This window comes from Myotis daubentonii, chromosome 17, assembly GCF_963259705.1.
Source record: "Myotis daubentonii chromosome 17, mMyoDau2.1, whole genome shotgun sequence".
Taxonomy (NCBI): domain Eukaryota; kingdom Metazoa; phylum Chordata; class Mammalia; order Chiroptera; family Vespertilionidae; genus Myotis; species Myotis daubentonii.
Genome location: NC_081856.1, coordinates 18,896,337 through 18,917,973, shown reverse-complemented (window position 1 = coordinate 18,917,973; position 21,637 = coordinate 18,896,337). Strand labels below are relative to the sequence as shown.

The window sequence follows — 21,637 nt, the reverse complement described above, 5'->3', positions numbered from 1 at the left end:
AGATTTGATATTCTTGACTCAGTAGTATAGACTGTAAATAAATTAAAATATGATGTAATCATAATTGCATTTATTTGCTGCATTTATGTATATAAACAGATAGCATTTAAAATATTAGAAATGCCCAAAGGAAGGCACTTATGCATCCAGTGTTTATTAAGCAAACAGACTTCTCCCATACTGTGCCCACCGTTGTGCTGAATACTATGGAGAGCACCTGAGATGAACAAGAGACCTGCCCGTGAGAGACTCACAGTTTCTTCTCCCTTCCCATCACCCCTTCTCCACCCACTCTGACATTCCAGTGTCAGATTAATTCTGGGATCTGTTTAATCTTCCTTTCATAGGGCTTCACATGTTACTCTTTTTTTACTTAAAACCTGGTAGTAGCTTTGCTTTTCTATAGGAATTTCCAAATTCCTTAGCCCGACATTTAAGGCTATCCAATCTAATCCCAGGCTCTTAACTTCCTCTAAAAGAGATTCTACTCAAAGATGTTACCTTTCTAATTCTTACTTTGTGGCCTCTTACCTAAGGGAATGACATAATAGATGCAGCCTTAAGGATGCTCTGGCATCAGTGTTGAAGGGTATATTATTGGGAGGTTTAAAACATTGGAAGCAGGGGTATTTTACTAGAGTGGTGACTGTGGAAATGATGGAAAGGCCTTTCTCATGAATGACAGAATGAATAGAGTTATTGAATATCAGAAAGTGGAATCAGAGGCCCCAGGGACATTGGCCACTCAAGTCAGGCAGCAGCATTTTGAGGGATACAGAGTTACTGGTTGAACTTAAAAGATCCTGTGGTATGTTGCCTATAATGACAGCAAGTCAGAGTTCAAGTAGCTTCTATTGTACTTAGCAAGTGTTGCACGGTCGAGGGTAGAATTCAGGAAAAACAAAATATTGCAAAATGTATAGCTTGTTATTGTTTATAGGGTACTTTTACATATAGTATCTTATTAAACCTCAAAACTCTCTGAGAAAGGTATTTTATTTTATGATATGCAATTAAAATACAGGCAGAGAGGCTCATCTATGGTGGTAGAGCCTCTGCTGGAACCCAAGTCTCATTTCAGCATCACATCAGTAGGTACAGAACTTACAGTTCTAGGAAATTTTTCCCTCTGGGAAAATCTAATAATGGGGGCGCTTTGACTATGTTAATTTCAGAGTAAGTCCAGCTTTCAGTTCTCCCACTTGTAAACCCTCAGTGTCAAATGGTGGTTTACATATTTTCTTTTACCAGCCTCTTAACCATCCCCATTTTTCACCCTCAAAGTCTAACCCAGAACTAGTTAAATGATATTTATTATTACCATCAACAGTAGTATAGTGTCAGACAGATATAACTCCAAACTGAAGTGTTAGAAGAGATGCTGCAAAGTGTTCAGGTCTGTGCACAAAGATGGCCTTGGCTCCTTGTCTGCACCAGAAATGTAAGTTACGCAGCAGAAGTCCTCACGTGGCTAGAATTTGGTAAACAACACATGTGAGTGTTTAGGTACCATTTTTAATTAGAACTTTAAAAGTAAAACATTTAATAAACTATTTGTAGAACCTTTGAAGCATTTTTGTACTATACAGTTTGAAAACCACTCACCTAGAAGCTAGCTGTCCTCTTTCGGGTAAGGACCGTGTAGCATTTTTGTTGGAACGACATTTCTATGGACTCATGAGGTGTGTGACTCATTTATAATTGTGACCCTTAGTGGAGAAGGGACCCTGATTGTGATTTTTTTTCACAGAGTGGGAAGAAGTGGGGAACTGAGTGTTAGATGTGATGTTTTGCCATATAGATAATAAATGATGTTTTCTCTCGGTATATGATACTTGGAGAAATGATTACGAGCACACTGCTTAGTACTAAGTGTTAGGATTGTGCATATTTAATGGTTTTTGAGAAAGAAGAGTTGGAAAAAACCCTAGCATATGCAATCATGGGACATGCATGAAGATTAAAGTTCTTACAGCTCAAAAGATCGACAGAGCTAGATATAACAATGTTGAAGCTAGAGGCAGTGCAGATAGGAGCAGTGAAATAATACAAGTGGCTGTAATCAATATCTACTTAAGAGTAATTGAAACCTATTGAGTACCCAGTATGCACGCTTCCTTCCCTACTTTACCCTTGGAGGATGCAGACTCTCTGATGGTCCCTTCTGCCAGGACTTGGACTCTGCCTTAGAATGTCCCCCCAGATATTCAGCACTGCACGCCACCGGGACATTCAAGATGAAATTGTACTAGTTGCACTGAGTCCTGCCTGGTGGCTGAAGTCCTCCTCACCTTACAACTAACCAGTAGATAAGACAGAAGGAAGGATGTTCTGAGGGAGGGGTACTTGCATAAGGAATGGTTGGATGCTGAAACACTGATTTGCTGTTTCAGGATCCTAATCAAGCCAGGGAGCTGAGACATCTTGTATCAGTTGCTATAGAATAACATAAACATGAATTACTTAGTACCTTCTATAGAGGAGGCACTTTCACATTTTTCACATTACATTTTCTTTACATCCATTCTTTGAGCACTCCTTTGAGATGTAGACATTAATATCTTTTTACAAGAGGAGAAAATTGAACAAGAAAGTTTCTTAAGGTCTCACAGTTTGTAAGTATTTGGTGGAGCTGGAATGTTACTCATAGCTTTTAACATTACATTATGTAGCCTTCCTAATAAAATACAAGAGATGAAAAATTTAGGAAGTTATTTTAACTTGCGGAAAGAAGATACAAATGTTGAATTCATAGGCTACTAGGAGAAAACAAGTGGTATTCCAACTTTGTAGTAGTTTACAAAGAAATAACTAGGCTTAATTCTTTAGATTGCGGAGAAGAAGCAAAGAGAGGAAGCTGAGCGCGAGAGACTGAGGATTGAAGAAGAAAAAGAAGAAAAACGGCTCGCAGAACAGAGGGCACGGATCCAGCAAGAGTATGAAGAGGAACAGGAGAAGAAGCGGGAGAAAGAGGAGGAGGTGCATTTTTTTGCTACTCCAGTTTTCTGTTAGTCTGAAGTGGAATTTTTATTCTGACTTGAGAAGATATATATTACTTACAGAGGAGACCAGTCCTGGGGCACATTTAGAAAATTCCAGATCAATATCCACTCATTGGATATTATTCTATTAAAGTTGAAAGACTAGGTAAAGGAGAGATAAATGATGACATTTTAAGCCAAAAAATAGTTTAGGCTGACTAAGGAGGTTATAAGACTAGAGGCCTGGTGCACAAGTTCATGCATGGGTGAGGTTCGGTCTGCTTGCACCAATGGGGGCTGATCGGGCCAGGCCAGTGGCGGGGAGGGGAAGGGGGGGCCAATTGGGGCTGGGTCAGCCGGGGGCAGAGGGCGCAGGAGGTTGGCTGGCCTGCCCACCCCCAGTCGGGGTGAGGAGGCCGATTGGGGGCGGGGGCAGCTGTGGGGAGGGGCCGTGGCGGTTGGGGGGCCAATCGGAGGCAATGTGTGTCATAGCGATTGGTTGTTCCAGTTGTTCCGGTGGCTTGGCTTTTATATATATAGATGCCTAATACTTTATTATTAAGCAAACAATGTCTTGATGTAAAAGAACACTATTTCACTATGGGGTAAAAAGAGGAACAACTGTAATAATCTGAACAATAATGATTTAATTTAAAAAAAATGAAGAACACTATTTCATTTATATCTTCAGTTTTATATCTCTATTTCAGACAAATAAGGCAGCACATTTTTTAATGGACTATAAGAATATATGTATGGAGTGTATATGTTTTTCTCTTTATTTTAAAGCAAAGACTAAAAAATGAAGAGCTTATTCGGTTAGCTGAAAAAAGACGAAAAGAAGCAGAAAAAAAGAAGAAAGAAGAAGAAGAAAAACATAACCAACAACTTCAGCACTACTATGAAAGAGAAAATATAATTGGGAAAGAAACAAAGGTAAGCGTCAGACAAAAATGTCAAGCCTGCAGGTTACCCCACCTTGAGTGTGAGTGTTGTAGAATTGTTATAATAAAGGGGAGCGTGGAGGAGGGGCATCGGCCCCCCTTCTATTGTTCAGTGGCCTACGGGTGCCCAAACTGAGCTCCTGGGAACCGGTGATATCATTGAGCTCTGTTGCTGTTTCCCCCAGTGAGTGTAATAGGTTTACTGAGCTCGTGGTCTTGTTTCTATTGTCTGTGGACCAGCACCCTCCAAACCGTTCATGACAAGTACAGAAATTGCAAATAAGTGTTTGGAAACTTATGTATCAATTTGTCAAAGTAATTTAATGTCTGTTGAATCTACTAATACAGAGTTGGGCTTAAATTGTGTCATATCATTTTAAAAATTTCATTTATCTAGTAATGCGTTCTGACTCTGTTGGCACATTTGTCCACAATGGATTGGAAATTGAAGGAGAAAACCTGGAGGCTCACCACAGACTGGTTTGAAGTCGGTATTCTAAGGCAGAGGAGGGTTGTAGTTCACAGTTAGGTACATGAATCAAAGTTATTAGACCGGTTTTCTTCCTAGAAAGCCACTTGCCCCTTAGAGGATCTAGTTTACTAGTAAACCTGTGCTCATATTGCAAAGCTGTATTTAAAATCCTTTATGCATAGATATCACGGGGGACTTGTAAAAATGTATATTCTTGGGTCTCATCTATAAAGTATCTGATTTACTGAGTCTGAGGCTAGCCCAGGAATCTGCATTTTATAAGCATCCTTAGGGGTTCAGATGCAGTTGGCTTGTAGACCACACTTTAAAAATATATATATATTTTTATTGATTTCAGAGAGGAGGGGAGAGGTAGAATCATTGATCGGTGGCTTCTGGCATGTCCCACAGTGGGGTTCGAACCCACAACCTGGGCATGTGCCTTGATCGGGAATTGAACTGTGACCTCCTGGTTCATATGTTGATGCTCAACCACTGAGCCACACCAGCCAGGCTGTATACTCTTTTAGTTTTTGTCACCATTTTTTTTAGCTTGTATATTTATTTAAACCCTAAATTTTTTTAAACCCTCATCTGAGAGTTAAATCTTTTAGATAGGATGTCTAAATCTATTTATGTTTATCATAATCAGTATATTTAATCATATTAATGGAATTCCTAACTTTTTGTTTTGCTTCCTTGGTAGTTACTTATTTCCTTATTATGTGAACTATGTTTTGTTTACTTCATTCTCTACAGATTATATTGTACTTATGATTCTGCTTTTGGTCACTTGGAAGTTTTATCAAAGTCACCAATGAATGTAGTATTTGATTTTCTGTTGTGCAAAGTGAACAATTTAACATCTGCACATATATATATGAGCTCTGATCTGGAGAGGTGTTTTTACCCAAATTACAATTGCATTTTATTCTGTTGGGAGTTTATGTTTTCAGCATTTTGATTTTAATGTGAAGTGGGAACTGTTAGCTTTATTACACCGTAAACTGAAATCCTGTTTTATTTTTATGTGGAGACATAGAATCCTAACATGATCTGGAAAATCCCTCCTCCATGATGAGGGAGTCATATTTTTAAAATAAGGATATCAAACCTGTTCATGTTTATCATAACTGATACATTGTTTTTCTGACATTTTTAAATTGTTTTATTATTTTTTTAATTAAATCTTTATTGTTCAGATTATTACAGTTGTTCCTCTTTTTTCCCCCCATAGCTCCCCTCCACCCGGTTCCCACCCCACTCTCTGTCCTTACTGCCCCCCCCCCCCCCGCCCCACTGTCCTCATCCATAGGTGCACGATTTTTGTCCAGTCTCTTCCCGCATCCCCAACACCCCTTTCCTCCCCAAGAATAGTCAATCCATTCCTTTCTATGCCCCTGATTCTATTATAATCACCAGTTCATTCTGTTCATCAGATTATTTATTCACTTGATTTTTAGATTCACTTGTTGATAGATGCATATTTGTTGTTCATAATTTGTATCTTTACCTTTTTCTTCTTCTTCCTCTTCTTAAAGGATACCTTTCAGCATTTCATATAATACTGGTTTGGTGGTGATGAACTCCTTTAGCTTTTTCTTATCTGTGAAGCACTTTGTCTGACCTTCAATTCTGAATGATAGTTTTGCTGGATAAAGTAATCTTGGTTGTAGGTTCTTGGCATTCATCACTTTGAATATTTCTTGCCACTCCCTTCTGGCCTGCATAGTTTCTGTTGAGAAATCAGCTGACAGTCGTATGGGTACTCCCTTGTAGGTAAGTGAGTTTCTTTCTCTTGCTGCTTTTAAGATTCTCTCTGTCTTTTGCTCTTGGCATTTTAATTATGATGTGTCTTGGTGTGGTCCTCTTTGGAATCCTTTTGTTTGGGGTTCTCTGTGCTTCCTGGACTTGTAAGTCTATTTCTTTCACCAGGTAGGGGAAATTTTCTGTCATTATTTCTTCAAATAGGTTTTCAATATCTTGCTCTCTCTCTTCTTCTGGCACCCCCATAATTCGGATGTTGGTACGCTTGAAGTTGTCCCAGAGGCTCCTTACACTATCTTCATATTTTTGGATTCTTTTTTCTTTTTGTTTTTCCTGTTGGGTGTTTTTTACTTCTTCGTATTTCAAATCTTTGACTTGATTCTTGCAATCCTCTAGTCTACTGTTGGATCTCTGTATAATATTCTTTATTTCAGTCAGTGTATGCTTAATTTCTAGTTGGTCCTTTTTCATAGCCTCGAGGGTCTCACTAGATTTCTTGAGGGTCTCACTCAATTTATCAGCAGTTTCTAGAGAATTCTTGAAAAACCTTAAAAGTGTGGTTTTGAACTCCATATCCAGTAGTTTGCTTTCCTGCATTTCTGTCATTTGTGATCTGTTTCTTTGTCTCCTCATTTTTTATGCTTCCCTGTGTTGGTAGAGTGGCTTTGTGTGCTAGGTGTCCTATAGGGCCCAGTGGCTCAGCCTCTCCAATTACCTGAGGTGGACACTCTTGGTGCACCCCTTTGTGGGCTGTGTGCACAGTCTTGTTGTAGTTAAGCCTTGATTGTTGTAGGTATCACTGGGAGGAATTGACCTCCAGGCCAATCAGCTGTGTCTGCAGTGGGAGAACTTCTGTGCTGGAGACACCCTTCTGGGGCAAGACTTGCTTCAGTGGGGCTTTAGTGCTCACTGAGTCTGCCCCCTGAATGTGTCCCTTATGGATCTGAGGAGTTGTAATCTGGATGGTCTCACTCTGACCACTGGGTACACTGGCTCTTGGATCTCTAAGCAGGTCCTAATTTAGCCTCTGCCTGAGGTTACCCAGCACGAGACCAGCTGTGAAGCAATGCAAGCTGCCCTGGGGCCTTGGGCCTTCTTTTGGAAGTTCTGGGTCTGTCTGGCCCAGCTGCAGTTTGTTAGGTAATTTTCAGATCGCAAAGGGCCAGGCCTTTCATATGCAAAAGCCTCTGCTGCCAGCCCTTTCCGCGTGCGCCGCGCCCTCAGCTGCCATCTCTTTCCGTGTGCGCTTCCGTACCTCTGCACTTGACTTCCGTACCTCCTCTGAGTCTCAGTGTGCTTTTCTCTTTCCTTCTAGTTGTAGAATTTCTACTCAGCCAGCCTTCCTGTGGTTCTGGATGATGTTCGTTTTGTCTTTTAGTTGTATTTTTTTCCTGACTTTTTGGTAAAAGTAATTTATTAAATAAGATTAGTAACATTCTTAACTTAGATGGTCAAGTATTAAGGGTGTATGTATGTGCATACACACATGTATCCATGTATGTTTGTACACCTACATTTATTGATGTGGGTATGTATACATATTTATTTTTTAAAAATTTCTTTGATTAAGGTATTATATATGTGTCCTTATTGCCCCATTCTTTTTCTAGCGCTTGAAACAGCCTTCCCCTGTGGTTCCTGCTTTACAGAACAAAATTGCCGGCAAACTCCAAAGACCTCCTTCAGCTGACAGCATTATAAGTGCCTTTATTCAAGTATGTACTTTTTCTTCTGATTGGCTAATCTTAGCTAAGTTATTTTGGGTTGAGGGATTGGATGAGATTTAAATTTTTTAAGATCTGAAATAGAGATAATGTCTACAGTAGTTTGTTTGCTGCTTTGGTTGTAACATGGTGCCCTAAAGTTTAAATTTAATAATTTAGCACATAGTTCTTGTTCTGACCCTCCAGAAGGCCTTTTCTTTGATAATGTATCTTCTAGCTAGCTGTAGTTATGCTAGTGATGTGCCTTAAACTTTAGACTGAGCTACAATCAAAAGAAAGTTGGGAAAATGTTCCAAAAAGGTTGTTTCTTAAGTTGACTCTTGAAGGGATTTTCCATAAAAACAAGGAAGATGAGGGGCTTGCAGCACGTCCCAGGCCTTGGAGGGACGTGTACGCCGCGCAGCGCACGTGGAGAACACAGGGGCTTGGTCTGGGCCTGGCAAAGCCTGAGCAAGTGCTGAGGAGGTGGAGGTCGGAACACATGCAGGGTCTTGTGTGTAGGGTGAGGGGTTTGACTTTATTCCATAGATGCGTGGCTACCAAACAGGTTAATTGCCGTAACAGATAGACATTACAAGTACATCTTCTTGGATCTCACCCTCTGAGATTTGGACTCAGTAGGTCTGTGGTAGATGATGTGTTCTTAGGCTGTGGTGTGGAGATACATTTTGGAGGCCAGGATACTTTTGTAGAAGTCCAGATGTGAGACTTTATCTAAAAGAAAGGCAGTGACAGTAGAACAGAGAAGGGTGACAGCATCAAGATACGTTAAGAAACACAGATGGTGGTACAGAGGAGTCAGTGACAGCCATCAGGTTTCTGGCGAGGGTTCCATGGACCAGGCAGTTGGAAATAGAGGTTGTGGCTGAGAAGGTGGTCTGGACTGGATCTGTCATTGTAGAAGTCATGGGCACTGTTGTTTGTCAAGTGAGTACAATAGTCTAGGATGGGCTTGGGGACAGTAAACAGCTGAAGGTGGAATACTACGGAATTACCCACATTTCAGAAGCAGAGTAAGGACATGGAGATGGAAAAAGTGACAGAGTGGCAATGATGTCAGTTGCTGCTGGCTATTGAGTGTATCACTGGGATCACTTGGTGACTTTGGTGAGTCAGGTCAGTGGAGTGATGGGCTGCAGAGCAAAGGCGGGCATTTGCTATGCAGTGGAGCGTGAGTGGGAACAAAGACATAGACACCATACGTGCTGCATTTACTATTCTTCAAAGAAGCAAGGCTCTGAAGGGAAGGAGGAAATGGATAAGAGAGTGAAGGGTGAGATAATTTTTTTTAAAGAAGGGAGAGATTTTGAGGCATAGTTGAGATTAAGGAGAGGAAAAGGGCGGAGAAAAGGTACTAATTGGTGGAGGAAGTGGGAGTCACTTATCAGCTCCAGAGTACATGGGAAGGAGTTCTCTGTGGATGGGGCAAGGACTCCACCATTGTGGTGGGAAGGAAAAGTGGATGCAGGTAAGTTTATAGGTAGGAGAGTGGGGAGTTTGGCTTCTTCTACATATAGTTACGTTAAGAAAGTATTCTCTTCAAGCTCTGAGTAGGGAAGACACACTGAGTCTGTCTGTCATGATTGTTGAACAGGAACGTTCCGTGTCCAGGGCACAGTCTCCTCCGGTACCTGCCAGGAAAAATCAACTTCGTGCAGAAGGTAGAGTTACCTATTAAACCTGTAATCTAGGACATTTTTTTACAGACTCATAGAACATTGCAAAACGCTATAGAGCAGCGGTTCTCAACCTGAGGGTCGCGACTCCTTTGGGGGTCGAATGACCCTTTCACAGGGGTCACCTAAGACCATCGGAAAACACATATATAATTACATATTGTTTTTGTGATTAATCACTATGCTTTAATTATGTTCAATTTGTAACAATGACATTGGGGGTCACCACAACATGAGGAACTGTGTTAAAGGGTCACGGCATTAGGAAGGTTGAGAACCACTGCTATAGAGGTAGAGAGGGCCTGGATACCTTCCCAGCTTCCCCGTGGTAACATCTTACCTAGTACAGTATCACCACCAGGAAGTGGACACTGGTGTATTCTACAGACCTTCACCAGTTTCACATGTGCTCATTGTGTTGTGTGTAGCGCCCTGCACTTTACCTTGTATAATTTGTGTGACCACCTGTCAAGGCGCAGAACTGTTCTATCACCACAAAGGAATTCCTTGTGCTGCCCCTTTATGGTGACATTCTCCTCCACCCCCAAAACTTTACTTAACTTTTGAAATTTCTGTATTATCAGAAATGTGTTTGTGAGTCTTAAGATGATATTCATGAATGTGATCTGTTATTTAAAACATTAAAAATAACTTTCGTGACAATGTCTCTCAACATTTTAGCTTTATGATAGGCCAGACTATATTTTAAAGCTTAATCTTTTGTTCTTTTTACTTATCGATGGGACTTTGCAGAGGAGAAAAGAAATGTAATTATGGAATTATCAGAAATGAGAAAACAGCTTCGTAGTGAAGAGCGGCGTCTCCAGGGGCGGTTGCTACACTTGGACAGTGATGAGGAAATTCACATGAGGCAAGTTTCAAGTTGCATTTTTATTTGTTTCTGAATTTTTTTGTGTTCAGGATGAAGAATCATATGTCAGAACCTATTCAGTAATTTTAGTTTTGGAACGGGGTTAATTTTTACTGTAAAACACTCTTTATTAGAATGGATAGTTTGTATGTTTGAAAGTTTTTAAGATTATTAGTGAAACTTAAAAGACTAAACTAGCCTTTTTTCCCATAAGAAATCTAGATAAATAATGATATTCTAGTGGAGGGATTCAGTGCAACTAGCAAAAACAGGGTATGATTTTTTAGTCTATTGGTGTTTGCAGTGTATAGTAGGTTTTCTCTCTTTTCTTTTGACAAAATAGGTCTTTTTAAAATTAATATGCTTTTGATATACTTTTTTCAATCTTATGTAAAGTTGCATCCATAAATTTTTATCCACAATTATTGACTTTATTCATTGAGAAAATACAGGCTATTTAATAGATACTTAACTGTATATAAAAATATTTAAATTGAGCTTTGTAACTGTCCTGTTGTACTGCCAATAACATTTTTGGTGGTGGTATTGACATAGGAGTTGAGGGAAGGAGGAAGAAAGGAAAGAAAAAGAAGAAAGAAGTAGCATTTCTTGAAGGAAAACCAGAAATACTATCCCTAACCATGAACTGTTTAATAGGGTTAACAGCCTATTTAACTATTAATCAACACTAATAAAAGAGAAAAATGGTAATTGGCGTACGAGCTACCCTTTTCATTGGCTAATCAGGGCTATATGCAAATTAACTGCCAACTAAGATTGGCAGTTAACTGCCAACGAGATGGTGGTTAATTTGCATATGTAGGCACAATGCAGGGAGGCGAAAGGGAAAGCAGGAAGAAGCCCCCTGACACTGACAGTGATCGGAAACCCAGGGGGTTGCTAAGAGCTGGGGGGCAGGGCAAAGGCGGCCCTGGGGTCGCCTTTGCCCTGCCCCCCAGCCATGATCAGAGAATCAGGCGCCTTTGCAGCCCTAGCCAGTGATAGCAGGAAGTAGGGGTAGAGCCAGCGATGGGAGCTGGGCACTGTCGAAGCTGGCAGTCCCAGGAGCTAGGGGCCCCTTGCCTGGGCCTAAAGCGAAGCCCACGATTGCGGGGCCGTTGCAGCTGTGGGTCCCCTCTGCCCGGGCCGGACGCCTCAGCCAGAGGCGTCAGGCCTGGGCAAGGGGCCGATCCTGCGATTGGAGGGTGATGGGGGTCAACGCCTGAGGGCTCCCAGTATGTGAGAGGGGGCAGGCTGGGCTGAGGGACACTCCCCCCCCCCCCCACACACACCCAGTGCACGAATTTTGTGCACCGAGCCCCTAGTGTTAATATAATTAGATAGAACTTCTGTACACCTTTTTTTTTAATCCTCACTGAGGATATTTTTTCCATTGATTTTTAGGGTGGAAAGGAGGGAGGCAAGGGAGAAAGAAACATTGATGTGAGAGACACACATTGATTTGTTGCTTCCCTCACACGCCCCCAGGGCTGGGGATGGAACCTGCAACCGAGTTACATGCCCTTGCCTGGGAATTGAACCCGAGGCCGTTTGGTCTGTGGGCCAGTGCCGTAACCACTGAGCCAAATCGGCCAGGACAGGACTTAGGTATTTAAATTTAATGGCCTTCTAGATTTAGTACTTATTTTTGTTTTACATTTTAATGAGCCTCCACTGCAGTTCTTGACACTCTGGGTAGTTCACTACTAGAGGTCTGTGTCACCTTGACCAAGTAGTTTGTGGCCCTGTGAGTCCATCCCCTGAAACAGCAGAGGCACTGCGCCTGTGGGGGTCCCACTATTTCCCTGCCTGGGCCCAGGGGAGACTTAGTGCATCAAGAAATGAAGACAGGAGTCTGGCCAGTTCTTACACCAGTAGCTTAGAGCTGCATTTTCAGAACTAGAGAGGCCTGCCTGGTGCTGAGGGAAGCAGCAGGGCTGGAGTGCCGCCCCTCATCCCTGTCCTCTCTAATGTCAGCCCTCCCCACCCCCCACAGCCATAGTGGGAAACTCCCTTCCTGAGCTCCCTACTTTATACTAACTCCTAGAAATAGAGTATTAAGTAACTAACTAGGTACCAGGTTTCCTGAAAGCCTATTGTAAAATTTGTGCTGGGGACTGTGGATAATAAACTGTTATAATGGGCAGCATATTAATACCATCTTTTTCTGTATAATTTCTACTTTAGGCTGGGGGAAAGTTTACATTTATTGTGTACCTAATTCATGTCAAGTACTATGCTGGGTACTTTACAGGATATAATTTCACTTAATTCTCATACTCTTTTTTTTTTTTTTAAATATATTTTATTGATTTTTTACAGAGAGGAAGGGAGAGAGATAGTCAGAAACATCGATGAGAGAGAAACATTGATCAGCTGCCTCCTGCACACTTCCTACTGGGGATGTGCCTGCAACCAAGGTACATGCCCTTGACCGGAATCAAACCTGGGACCCTTGAGTCTGCAGGCCGACGCTCTATCCACTGAGCCAAACTGGCTAGGGCTTAATTCTCATACTCTTAAGACTAAAAGGGGTAGATACTATCTGCATCTTATAGATGCTGAAATCAAGGTCAAACTGCTAACAAATAGCAGAGCAGGTCTTTGAATCTTGGTTTCTCGGATCTCAAAGACTGATTTTTATGCTACGGGAACATTTTAAGGTAAAACTAAATCATTTTATTCTTAGAATAAAGTACTTTGCATCTGAGTATTTTGAAAAATTATAAACAATGACTTTATAAATACCCTATGTTTTAATGAGAGACTGAAGTAAGAGATATTAGAATGTTTATAATCAACTCTGGTGAAAGATGCCACAGTTCTTGAATGAAATGCGAACTCAGATTTTCTTCCCATAAAACACACGTTTATCATAGTTTGTCACTTACAGGAAAAGAGAAAGGAGCCCCATGGACATATTTGATATGGCGCGGCATCGGGTGCAGGCTCCTGTCAGAAGACAGTCGCCGAAGGGCTGGGACTCGGCTACTTTGCAGAATATTCGGGACTTCAATGAGCTGAAAGACAGAGGTGAGTAGAATGCTGTATTTTAAAGATACAGCAAGAGTGGTCTGCCCATCTTCATGGATCTTTAAACACGTTTGTATCCATCATCTATTTTAAGTGAGTAATACTTCTATGTGCCTTGGTGCTCCATTTTACCAGGCTGAAGCTTTGCCTTGGCCTAACGGAGCTGGCAGAGCCTCGGCAGTGGATCAGACCACACCTAAGGGTGAGGAATGGCTCTTAGGTGTTCGTGGAGGGTGGGCAGAGCAAGATGAGCTTAGGAAAGAGTATATCAGAGAAGGCACTGCCTATGATGAATATTGGAAAGTGCCAGTTGGATCAAAGGCCATTGGTGACTTCAGCTAGATTTTTTCTGTGGATGCCAGCCAGCTTCGGGGTGAGGACTGAATAGGAGGCAAAGTGTTGGAAACAATTAGCATAAAACAGGCCCTGGAGGAAGCTTGGCTGGGAAGGAGGAAGTAGGGTCTAGAGCTGTTATAGGAGGAAGGGGTTCAGAAGCAGGAGAGGGATTGAGTGGTTGTTGGAGAGCAGGGTCCCTGAGTGCACAGGAGGAAATGTAGGATGTTTAGAGGAAGAGGGTAGAGAAGGCTTGATGTAGGAGTAGGAGGAGAGAAAGCTTATTAGGGAAGTAGAATGGCCAAGGTACATAGAGGCCTGGGGACTAAAGATGTGTAGAGGAACCAAAATATGTTATATGTGATTTCTTTAGGCGCATTCAACAGAGTGTTTGAGTCGAGGAGACAAACCATTGGATGTGTGTTCTGATAAACCAGAATTTAAACCTTTTCTTATTTTTAAAAGTAATATCTATTATAGAAAAATTTGAATACAGAAAGATAAAAGAAGGGAAAATCACTTTACAGAGGTTTTCTTTTTTTTTAAATATATTTTATTGATTTTTTACAGAGAGGAAGGGAGAGGGATAGAGAGTCAGAAACATTTATGAGAGAGAAACATCAATCAGCTGCCTCCTGCACACCTCCCACTGGGGATGTGTCCGCAACCAAGGTACATGCCCTTGACTGGAATTGAACCTGGGACCTTTCAGTTCACAGGCCGACACTCTATCCACTGAGCCAAACCGGTTAGGGCTACAGAGGTTTTCTAATCTTTTTTTCAGAGCCTAAAAGTAAAAAGTTAAATAAAAACAAGATATAATTGGCCTAGCTGATTTGACTCAGTGGAGCATCCACCTGTGGACTGAAGGGTCCTGGGTTAAATTCTGGTCAAGGACACATGCCTGAGTTGCCGGCTCGATCTCCAATAGGGATCGTGCAGGAGGCACCCAATCAGTGATTCTCTCTCATCATTAATGTTTCTATCTCTCCCTTCCTCTCTGAAATCAATAAAAATACATTAAAAAATACATTCTTTTTTTTTTTCTTAGATTTACAGTGTCATAAATTACATATACCATAGTTATTTAGCATGTTACCATTTACTGCTTACTTACGATATTCCAGGATTGTGTCATCCAGTGGGTCTCACAGTTTGGTCAGGGAACTTGGGAGGTCAAAACTACTTTTATTAAAACAAATATTATTTGTCTATTTCACTTTTATTCTCTCACATGTGTATAGGTTTTCCAGAGTTAATGGCATGCGATGACTTCATTGCTCTGAAGCTAACAGAATGTGCGCTTGTGTTTACCCATGTAAAAACTTCTTAGTGTTAATTTCTAAGATGGTGTCTGTGTGTGTGTGTATGTCTGAGAGACAGACAGACATTGGGTCCTCAATTTTTAAGAGTATAAAGAGGTCTTGAGATCAAAAAGGTTTAAACCATAAAACAGCCAGTTATTTCCCTATATTACTACACCCAGTTCTTATGTGGCTTGTTATCTCATTTTTAGAGAGGAAACCAAGTCTGGAGGTGGTGAAGTCAGGGTCCAATCCAACCGAGTATGTGTCTCCAGGGTCTCTTCTGTTAACTTTGCTCTTAACCATTTTAAATTCTTAAATATTCAGTGTGCTTTCCATTTTTCACTATTATTTTGACAATTTCTGATCACAAAGCTTTTTATATGTTTAGGATTATTTCTTTAAATTATATCCCAGTGGTATTATTTAGTAGATCAAAGGGAATATTTTAAAGGCTTTTAAAATGTATGAACTATTTTTATTCTCAAGATTTAAAAAATTAATGTTTAACATTTTCATTATGATAAAAATTGATACTCTTGAATTTGTGGCAAAGGTAAATTCTTAGACTGTTATTTCCTCCAGTAATGACATCCCTCCTAAATTTCTAGCCAGTTTGCTTTTTGCATTTTATTTGCAAGGGCTAAAATGTTAATTGGCCAATAATATATTTTCATTTTCCCAGTGTATTACAGGGATCAGCTGTGATTACATTGCCTCATGGCTGCCTGAGTTTCAGCCGATGACTCACTGTGGGATGTATCTTTGCAGTTGCCCTGCAATCTGTTTTGGGCATCTGGAGGGAGTGGGGTGGTAGGAATAGGGAATGAATACATCAATAAGCTGCTGCTTGTTCTGGGGGGCTCCCTTATAATGTTGCTAGGTTTGTGAAAAGGCATTTATTTAAAGAACTAGATGCCGGTGCATGGATTCATGCACTGTTGGGGTCCCTCAGTCTGGCCTGTGCCCTCTCACAATCTGGGACCCCTCAGGGGATGTTGGACTGCCAGTTTTGGCCTGATCCCCACAGGCCTGGGATGTAGTAGTGCATGAAGCAGCAGGTGGTTGGGGAGAAGCCCAAACCGGGGCTGGGCGCCGTGCCGCTCCCGCTCATCCTGACTCACACTGCGCCTGTCACTTGCCAGCATGAGCCCTGTGTCTGGTGTCCATCAGTCGGCTGAGTGGCACTCTGCTGTGGGAGCGCACTGACCATATGCCTTGAGCATCTGCCCCCTGGTGGTCAGTGCGCATCATAGTGACCGGTTGTTCGGTCACTTAGACTTTTATATGTATATACTAATTTATTTTTTTTTTTTAGTATTTTGGGTTGTTTTTATTGTAGTTTATTTCTAATATGTCATTGTGGTCTGAGAAGATGCTTGGTATGATTTCAATCTTCTTGAATTTGGGGAGACTTTGTGACCCAATATGTGGTCTATTTTTGAAAATGTCCCATGAGCACTTGAGAAGAACGTGTATTCCGTGGCTTTGGGGTGAAATGTTCTGAAGATGTCAATTAAGTCCATCTGATCTAGTGAGTCATTTAGGATTGCTGCTTCTTTGCTGATTTTTTGTCTAGAGGATTTATCCAGTGATGTCAGTGGTGTATTAAAATCCCCTACTATGATTGTATTGTTGTCGATCTCTCCTTTTTTTTTTTTTTAATTAAATCTTTATTGTTCAGATTATTACATTTGTTCCTCTTTTTCCCCCCCATAACTCCCCTCCTCCCAGTTCCCGCCCCACCCTCCGCCCTCACTCCCCACCCACTGTCCTCATCCATAGGTGCACGATTTTTGTCCATTCTCTTCCCGCATCTCCCACACCCCTTTCCCCCCCCAAGAATAGTCAGTCCATTCCCTTTCTATGTCCCTGATTCTATTATGATCGCCAGATTATTTATTCACTTGATTTTTAGATTCACTTGTTGATAGATGCATGTTTGTTGTTCATAATTTGTATCTTTACCTTTTTCTTCTTCTTCCTCTTTCTTAAAGGATACCTTTCAGCATTTCATATAATCCTGGTTTGGTGGTGATGAACTCCTTTAGCTTTTCCTTATCTGTGAAGCTCTTTATCTGACCTTCACTTCTGAATGATAGCTTTGCTGGATAAAGTAATCTTGGTTGTAGGTTCTTGGTATTCATCACTTTGAATATTTCTTGCCACTCCCTTCTGGCCTGCAAAGTTTCTGTTGAGAAATCAGCTGACAGTCGTATGGGTACTCCCTTGTAGGTAACTGAGTTTCTTTCTCTTGCTGCTTTTAAGATTCTCTCTTTATCTTTTGCTCTTGGCATTTTAATTATGATGTGTCTTGGTGTGGTCCTCTTTGGATTCCTTTTGTTTGGGGTTCTCTGCGCTTCCTGGACCTGTAAGTCTATTTCTTTCACCAGGTGGGGGAAGTTTTCTGTCATTATTTCTTCAAATAGGTTTTCAATATCTTGCTCTCTTTCATCTTCTGGCACCCCTATAATTCTGATGTTGGTATGCTTGAAGCTGTCCCAGAGGCTCCTTACACTATCTTCATATTTTCGGATTCTTTTTTCATTTTGCTTTTCCGGTTGGGTGTTTTTTGCTTCTTCGCATTTCAAATCTCTGCCTTGATTCTTGCGCTCCTCTGGTCTGCTGTTGGGAGTCTGTATAGTATTCGTTATTTCAGTCCGTGTATGCTCAATTTCTAGTTGGTTCTTTATCATAACATCGAGGGTCTCATTAGATTTCTTGAGGATCTCACTACATTTATTGGCGGCTTCTGGACAGTTCTTAAGAGACCTTAAAAGTGTGGTTCTGAACTCAATATCCTCCATTGACAGTTTTGTCCTGTTTCTTTGTCTCCGCATTTTTTATGCTTTCTGGCGCACCCCCTACTGGTCTTTGTGCGCAGTCTTTTGTAGTTAAGCCTTGATTGTTGTCGGCAATACCGGGGGTGACTTGACCTCCAGGCTAACTGGCTATCTCTATCTCTCCTTTGATATCTTCCAGGAGTTTTTTTATGTATTTAGGTGCTCCTGCATTGGGTGCATATATGTTTATCAGGGTTATATCTTCTTGTTGTATTGATCCTTTTACTATTTTGAAGTGGCCTTCCTTATCTCTTGTTATGGCCTTCACTTTGAGGTCTATTTTTTCAGATATAAGTATTGCTACCCAAGCTTTTTTTTTCATTTCCATTTGCCTGAAAGATATTTTTCCACCCCTTCACTCTCAGTCTGTGTGAGTCCCTTATTCTGAAGTGGGTCTCTCGTAGACAGCAAATATATGGTTCATGTTTTTTATCCATTCAGCCACTCAATGTCTTTTGATTGGAGCATTTAGTCCATTTAAATTAAAGTTATGATTGAAAGGTACTTGTTTGTAGCCATTTCTATTTTTTGTGCCTGTTTTCTTTCTTAGCTTTTTATTCTTTTTACACCAGTTCCTTTAGCATTTCTTGCATTGCCGGCTTGGTGGTGATAAACTCCCTTAGCCTTTTTTTGTCTGTGAAGCTTCTTATTTCCCCTTCAATTTTGAATGATAGCCTTGCTGGATAGAGTATTCTTGGATTCAGTCCTTTGCTTTGCATCACTTTGTAAATTTCCATCCATTCTTTTCTGGCCTGATGTGTTTCTGTTGAGAAATCATTTGATAATCTAATGGGAGATCCCTTGTATGTAACTTTCCATCTCTCTCTTGCAGCCTGTAAGATTCTCTCTTTGTCCTGAACATTTGCCATGGTAATTATGATGTGTCTTGGTGTGGGTCTTTTCGGGTTCACCTTGTGTGGGACTCTCTGTGCTTGTGTGACTTTTTTCTTCCCCACCTCAGGGAAGTTTTGTGATATTATTTCTTCAAATAGGTTTTCTAACCCTTGTTCCTCTTTCTGTTGTTCTGGCACCCCTATTATTCGTATGTTGTTTCATTTAATGTTGTCCCATAGCTCCCTTAGGCTCTCCTCCTATGTTAATTTTTTTCTCCAATTGCAGTTCAGTTTGGGTGTGTTTTACTTCCCTGTCTTCTAATTCACCAATTTGGTCCTCCGCTTCTCCTAGTCTACTGTTGAAACTTTCAATGCTATTTTTTATTACAGCTATATCACTCTTCATTTCTTCTTGATTCTTACCCAAGTTATTGATTTTTTCATCCATTTCTTCTTGATTCTTGCATAAGTTGTTGATTTTTTCCTCCATCCGGTTTACGCACTCTAGGACCCTTAATCTGAATTCTTTTTCTGTCATGTTGCATGCCTCTGTATCACTTAGCTGCTTTTCTGGCAAGGCCTCCTTTTCTTTCCTTTGGAGGTTTCTCTGTCTGCCCATGTTTGATCTCACCAACATATCTAGATGTTGAGTCGTTCAGTGGCTGCTCCTTGGGTGGCAGTGGCTCCTTGGGCTACGGTTGCTCCTCGGGCAGTTGTGGTAGCAGCTGCTCCTCAGTTGGCAGCAGCTCCTCTTGTGGGTGCTGTTCACAGCTGTGGTGGCTCCTCTGGCTGGTGGGGGGAGGCTTCACACACAGCTGCTCTTCCTCAGACAGAGGGTGTGGTGATCACGAGGCTGCTGTTCCTTGGATGGGGGCCTGTATATACTAATTTTGTGTTCTTTAGCTTCATGATGATTTTAATGTCCTTTGACTTTAATTATGTCCCACTATTTATACTGTTCCTTCATTTTGAAATTAAGGCTACTATGTCACAGTAAAGGTTTTTAACATAGTTTTGTAACTTATTTTTTTGGACCAGATTCAGAAACACGAGTGGATCTGAAACTTATGTACCCAGATCCTCCAAGAGATCAGTACACCTTAGAGATTCAGCAGCAAGCCCTGCTGAGAGCGCAGCAGAAGAGACTGAATAGAATAAAAGTGCAGGAAGGTGCTGAAGGTAAGAGATAATCAATGCTGCTTCCAATAGGATCAGCGTGTTTTATTAATGGCTTTCTTTCTCCATCTTTTGTGTTGATTTTGTCCAAGGCAGGCTCCTCCTACTGGCAAATCCATGATCACAGACCCTTTCAGCCTTTGGATCCAGAAAAGCGTCTGTTTGGCTTGGTTGGGGTCAGGTGTTCATCCATTCATGCATGAGCAGGGCCTAGCCACGCCCTAGAAGGACTGAGTGCCTGGACGAGGCCCTGTGACACCAGAGACTAGGATCCAAGGGGAGGAATGCTGGGCAAACACATCAGTGCCTTCCCTATGGGGCATTTCTCTATTGTGTGTGTCTGTTTTAAGGTTTGATATGGTATTAAGTTGGTCAAGCAATGGCTTATACTGTTGGAGAAATAGATGCTAAAAAGTGTAAGGATGATGAATGCTGCAAAGGAGAAATCTGGGGTCCCTTGGAGTGTAACGGGGTGGTGTTGGTCAGTCACTTGGAGGCAGAGTGGAGCTAGTTGCTTCAAAGCATCGATGGTTCCTGTTGACGGGATGGATGACTGTATGACCCCCTGCACATATTTCACCAGCCTTCAGGCCTTTGAGGGTGGCCATGGAAAATGAGTTATAAAAGTGCAGCATCCAGGTAACAAGAACAGGAGGAGATGGTCCTATCAGTTGTATTTAGGAAAACTTTAGACCCTACTGTGGCAGGCTGGTGTGGCCTGCACATCTGAGGAACCTGTCTTGACCATGTGAGATAGACTCACAGGAGTATGAGGTACCACCCTTTAGGCTCATGTCACCGGTCAGGACTTGGGTAACAGTTGATCTAGGGGTAGTTTCTCCTCCATCTGATACAGAATTTTAAAGTGGTTTCAATTTCAGGGTCTTATGCTACCATCTGTTGATAGCAGAATAACCCAAATTCTATGATAAATAGTGGGCCAGTTCTCAGAGAAGAGAGAAGCAAGTACATATTTCAAGTTTTATATCCATTTTAGTGGAATTTTTCTTTAGGAGACTCAAAAGTAGTCCCCAGGTAGATACGGGTGCATTTTGGTACTGGAGGTCTCCATCCCCACAGTAACCACCCCCAGCTTCTGACAAATACTATTGAGAGACACATAGGATTGCTGGTTAAATTGGAGAGGGGCTTTTAGGATACTGATCCAAAATCTTCCCCCTGGAACCGGGTTAGCTTCCTTCAATTGCACGTGAGGAAGTCCACTCAACAAATTTCTACAGATTGTAGAATTATGGGAAGATGGTGAAGAATCCTGCATTGTTTTCTTTTCCTGTAGTTATCAGCTTCAAGTACACAATGATTTTGCTTTTCATATTTATTGGGAATGGGAGAATTTTACCTAACTAGAATGAATGTTGGGCTACATTTATTGATAAGTAATATCTTTTTTTTAAATATATTTTTATTGATTTCAGAGAGGAAGGGAGAGGAAGAGAGAGAGATAGAAACACCAATGATGAGAGAGAATCATTGATTGGCTGCCTTCTGCACACCCCCTACTGGGGATCGAGCACACAACCCGGGCATGTGCCCTTGACTGGAATCGAACCCGGGACCTTTCAGTCTGCAGGCGGATGCTCTATCCACTGAGCCAAACCAGACAGGGTGATAATATCTTGACAAGTAATTTCCAGTACAGAGATAGTCACAAAAGATATT

General features: G+C 41.4%; 1 protein-coding gene across 12 annotated transcripts in view; it reads left to right on the top strand.

Annotated features, from left to right (window-relative positions):
- Positions 1 to 21,637, top strand: part of CSPP1 (centrosome and spindle pole associated protein 1) — a 100,887-nt gene that overhangs the window by 71,003 nt on the left and 8,247 nt on the right. For all 12 annotated transcript variants that reach the window (XM_059672972.1, XM_059672980.1, XM_059672979.1 and 9 more), the window contains 7 exons: positions 2,830 to 2,979; positions 3,771 to 3,917; positions 7,775 to 7,879; positions 9,483 to 9,549; positions 10,318 to 10,435; positions 13,329 to 13,468; positions 19,820 to 19,960. In XM_059672972.1, coding sequence (XP_059528955.1) covers positions 2,830 to 2,979; positions 3,771 to 3,917; positions 7,775 to 7,879; positions 9,483 to 9,549; positions 10,318 to 10,435; positions 13,329 to 13,468; positions 19,820 to 19,960 — 868 coding nt within the window. The remainder of the gene's footprint in view (positions 1 to 2,829; positions 2,980 to 3,770; positions 3,918 to 7,774; positions 7,880 to 9,482; positions 9,550 to 10,317; positions 10,436 to 13,328; positions 13,469 to 19,819; positions 19,961 to 21,637) is intronic.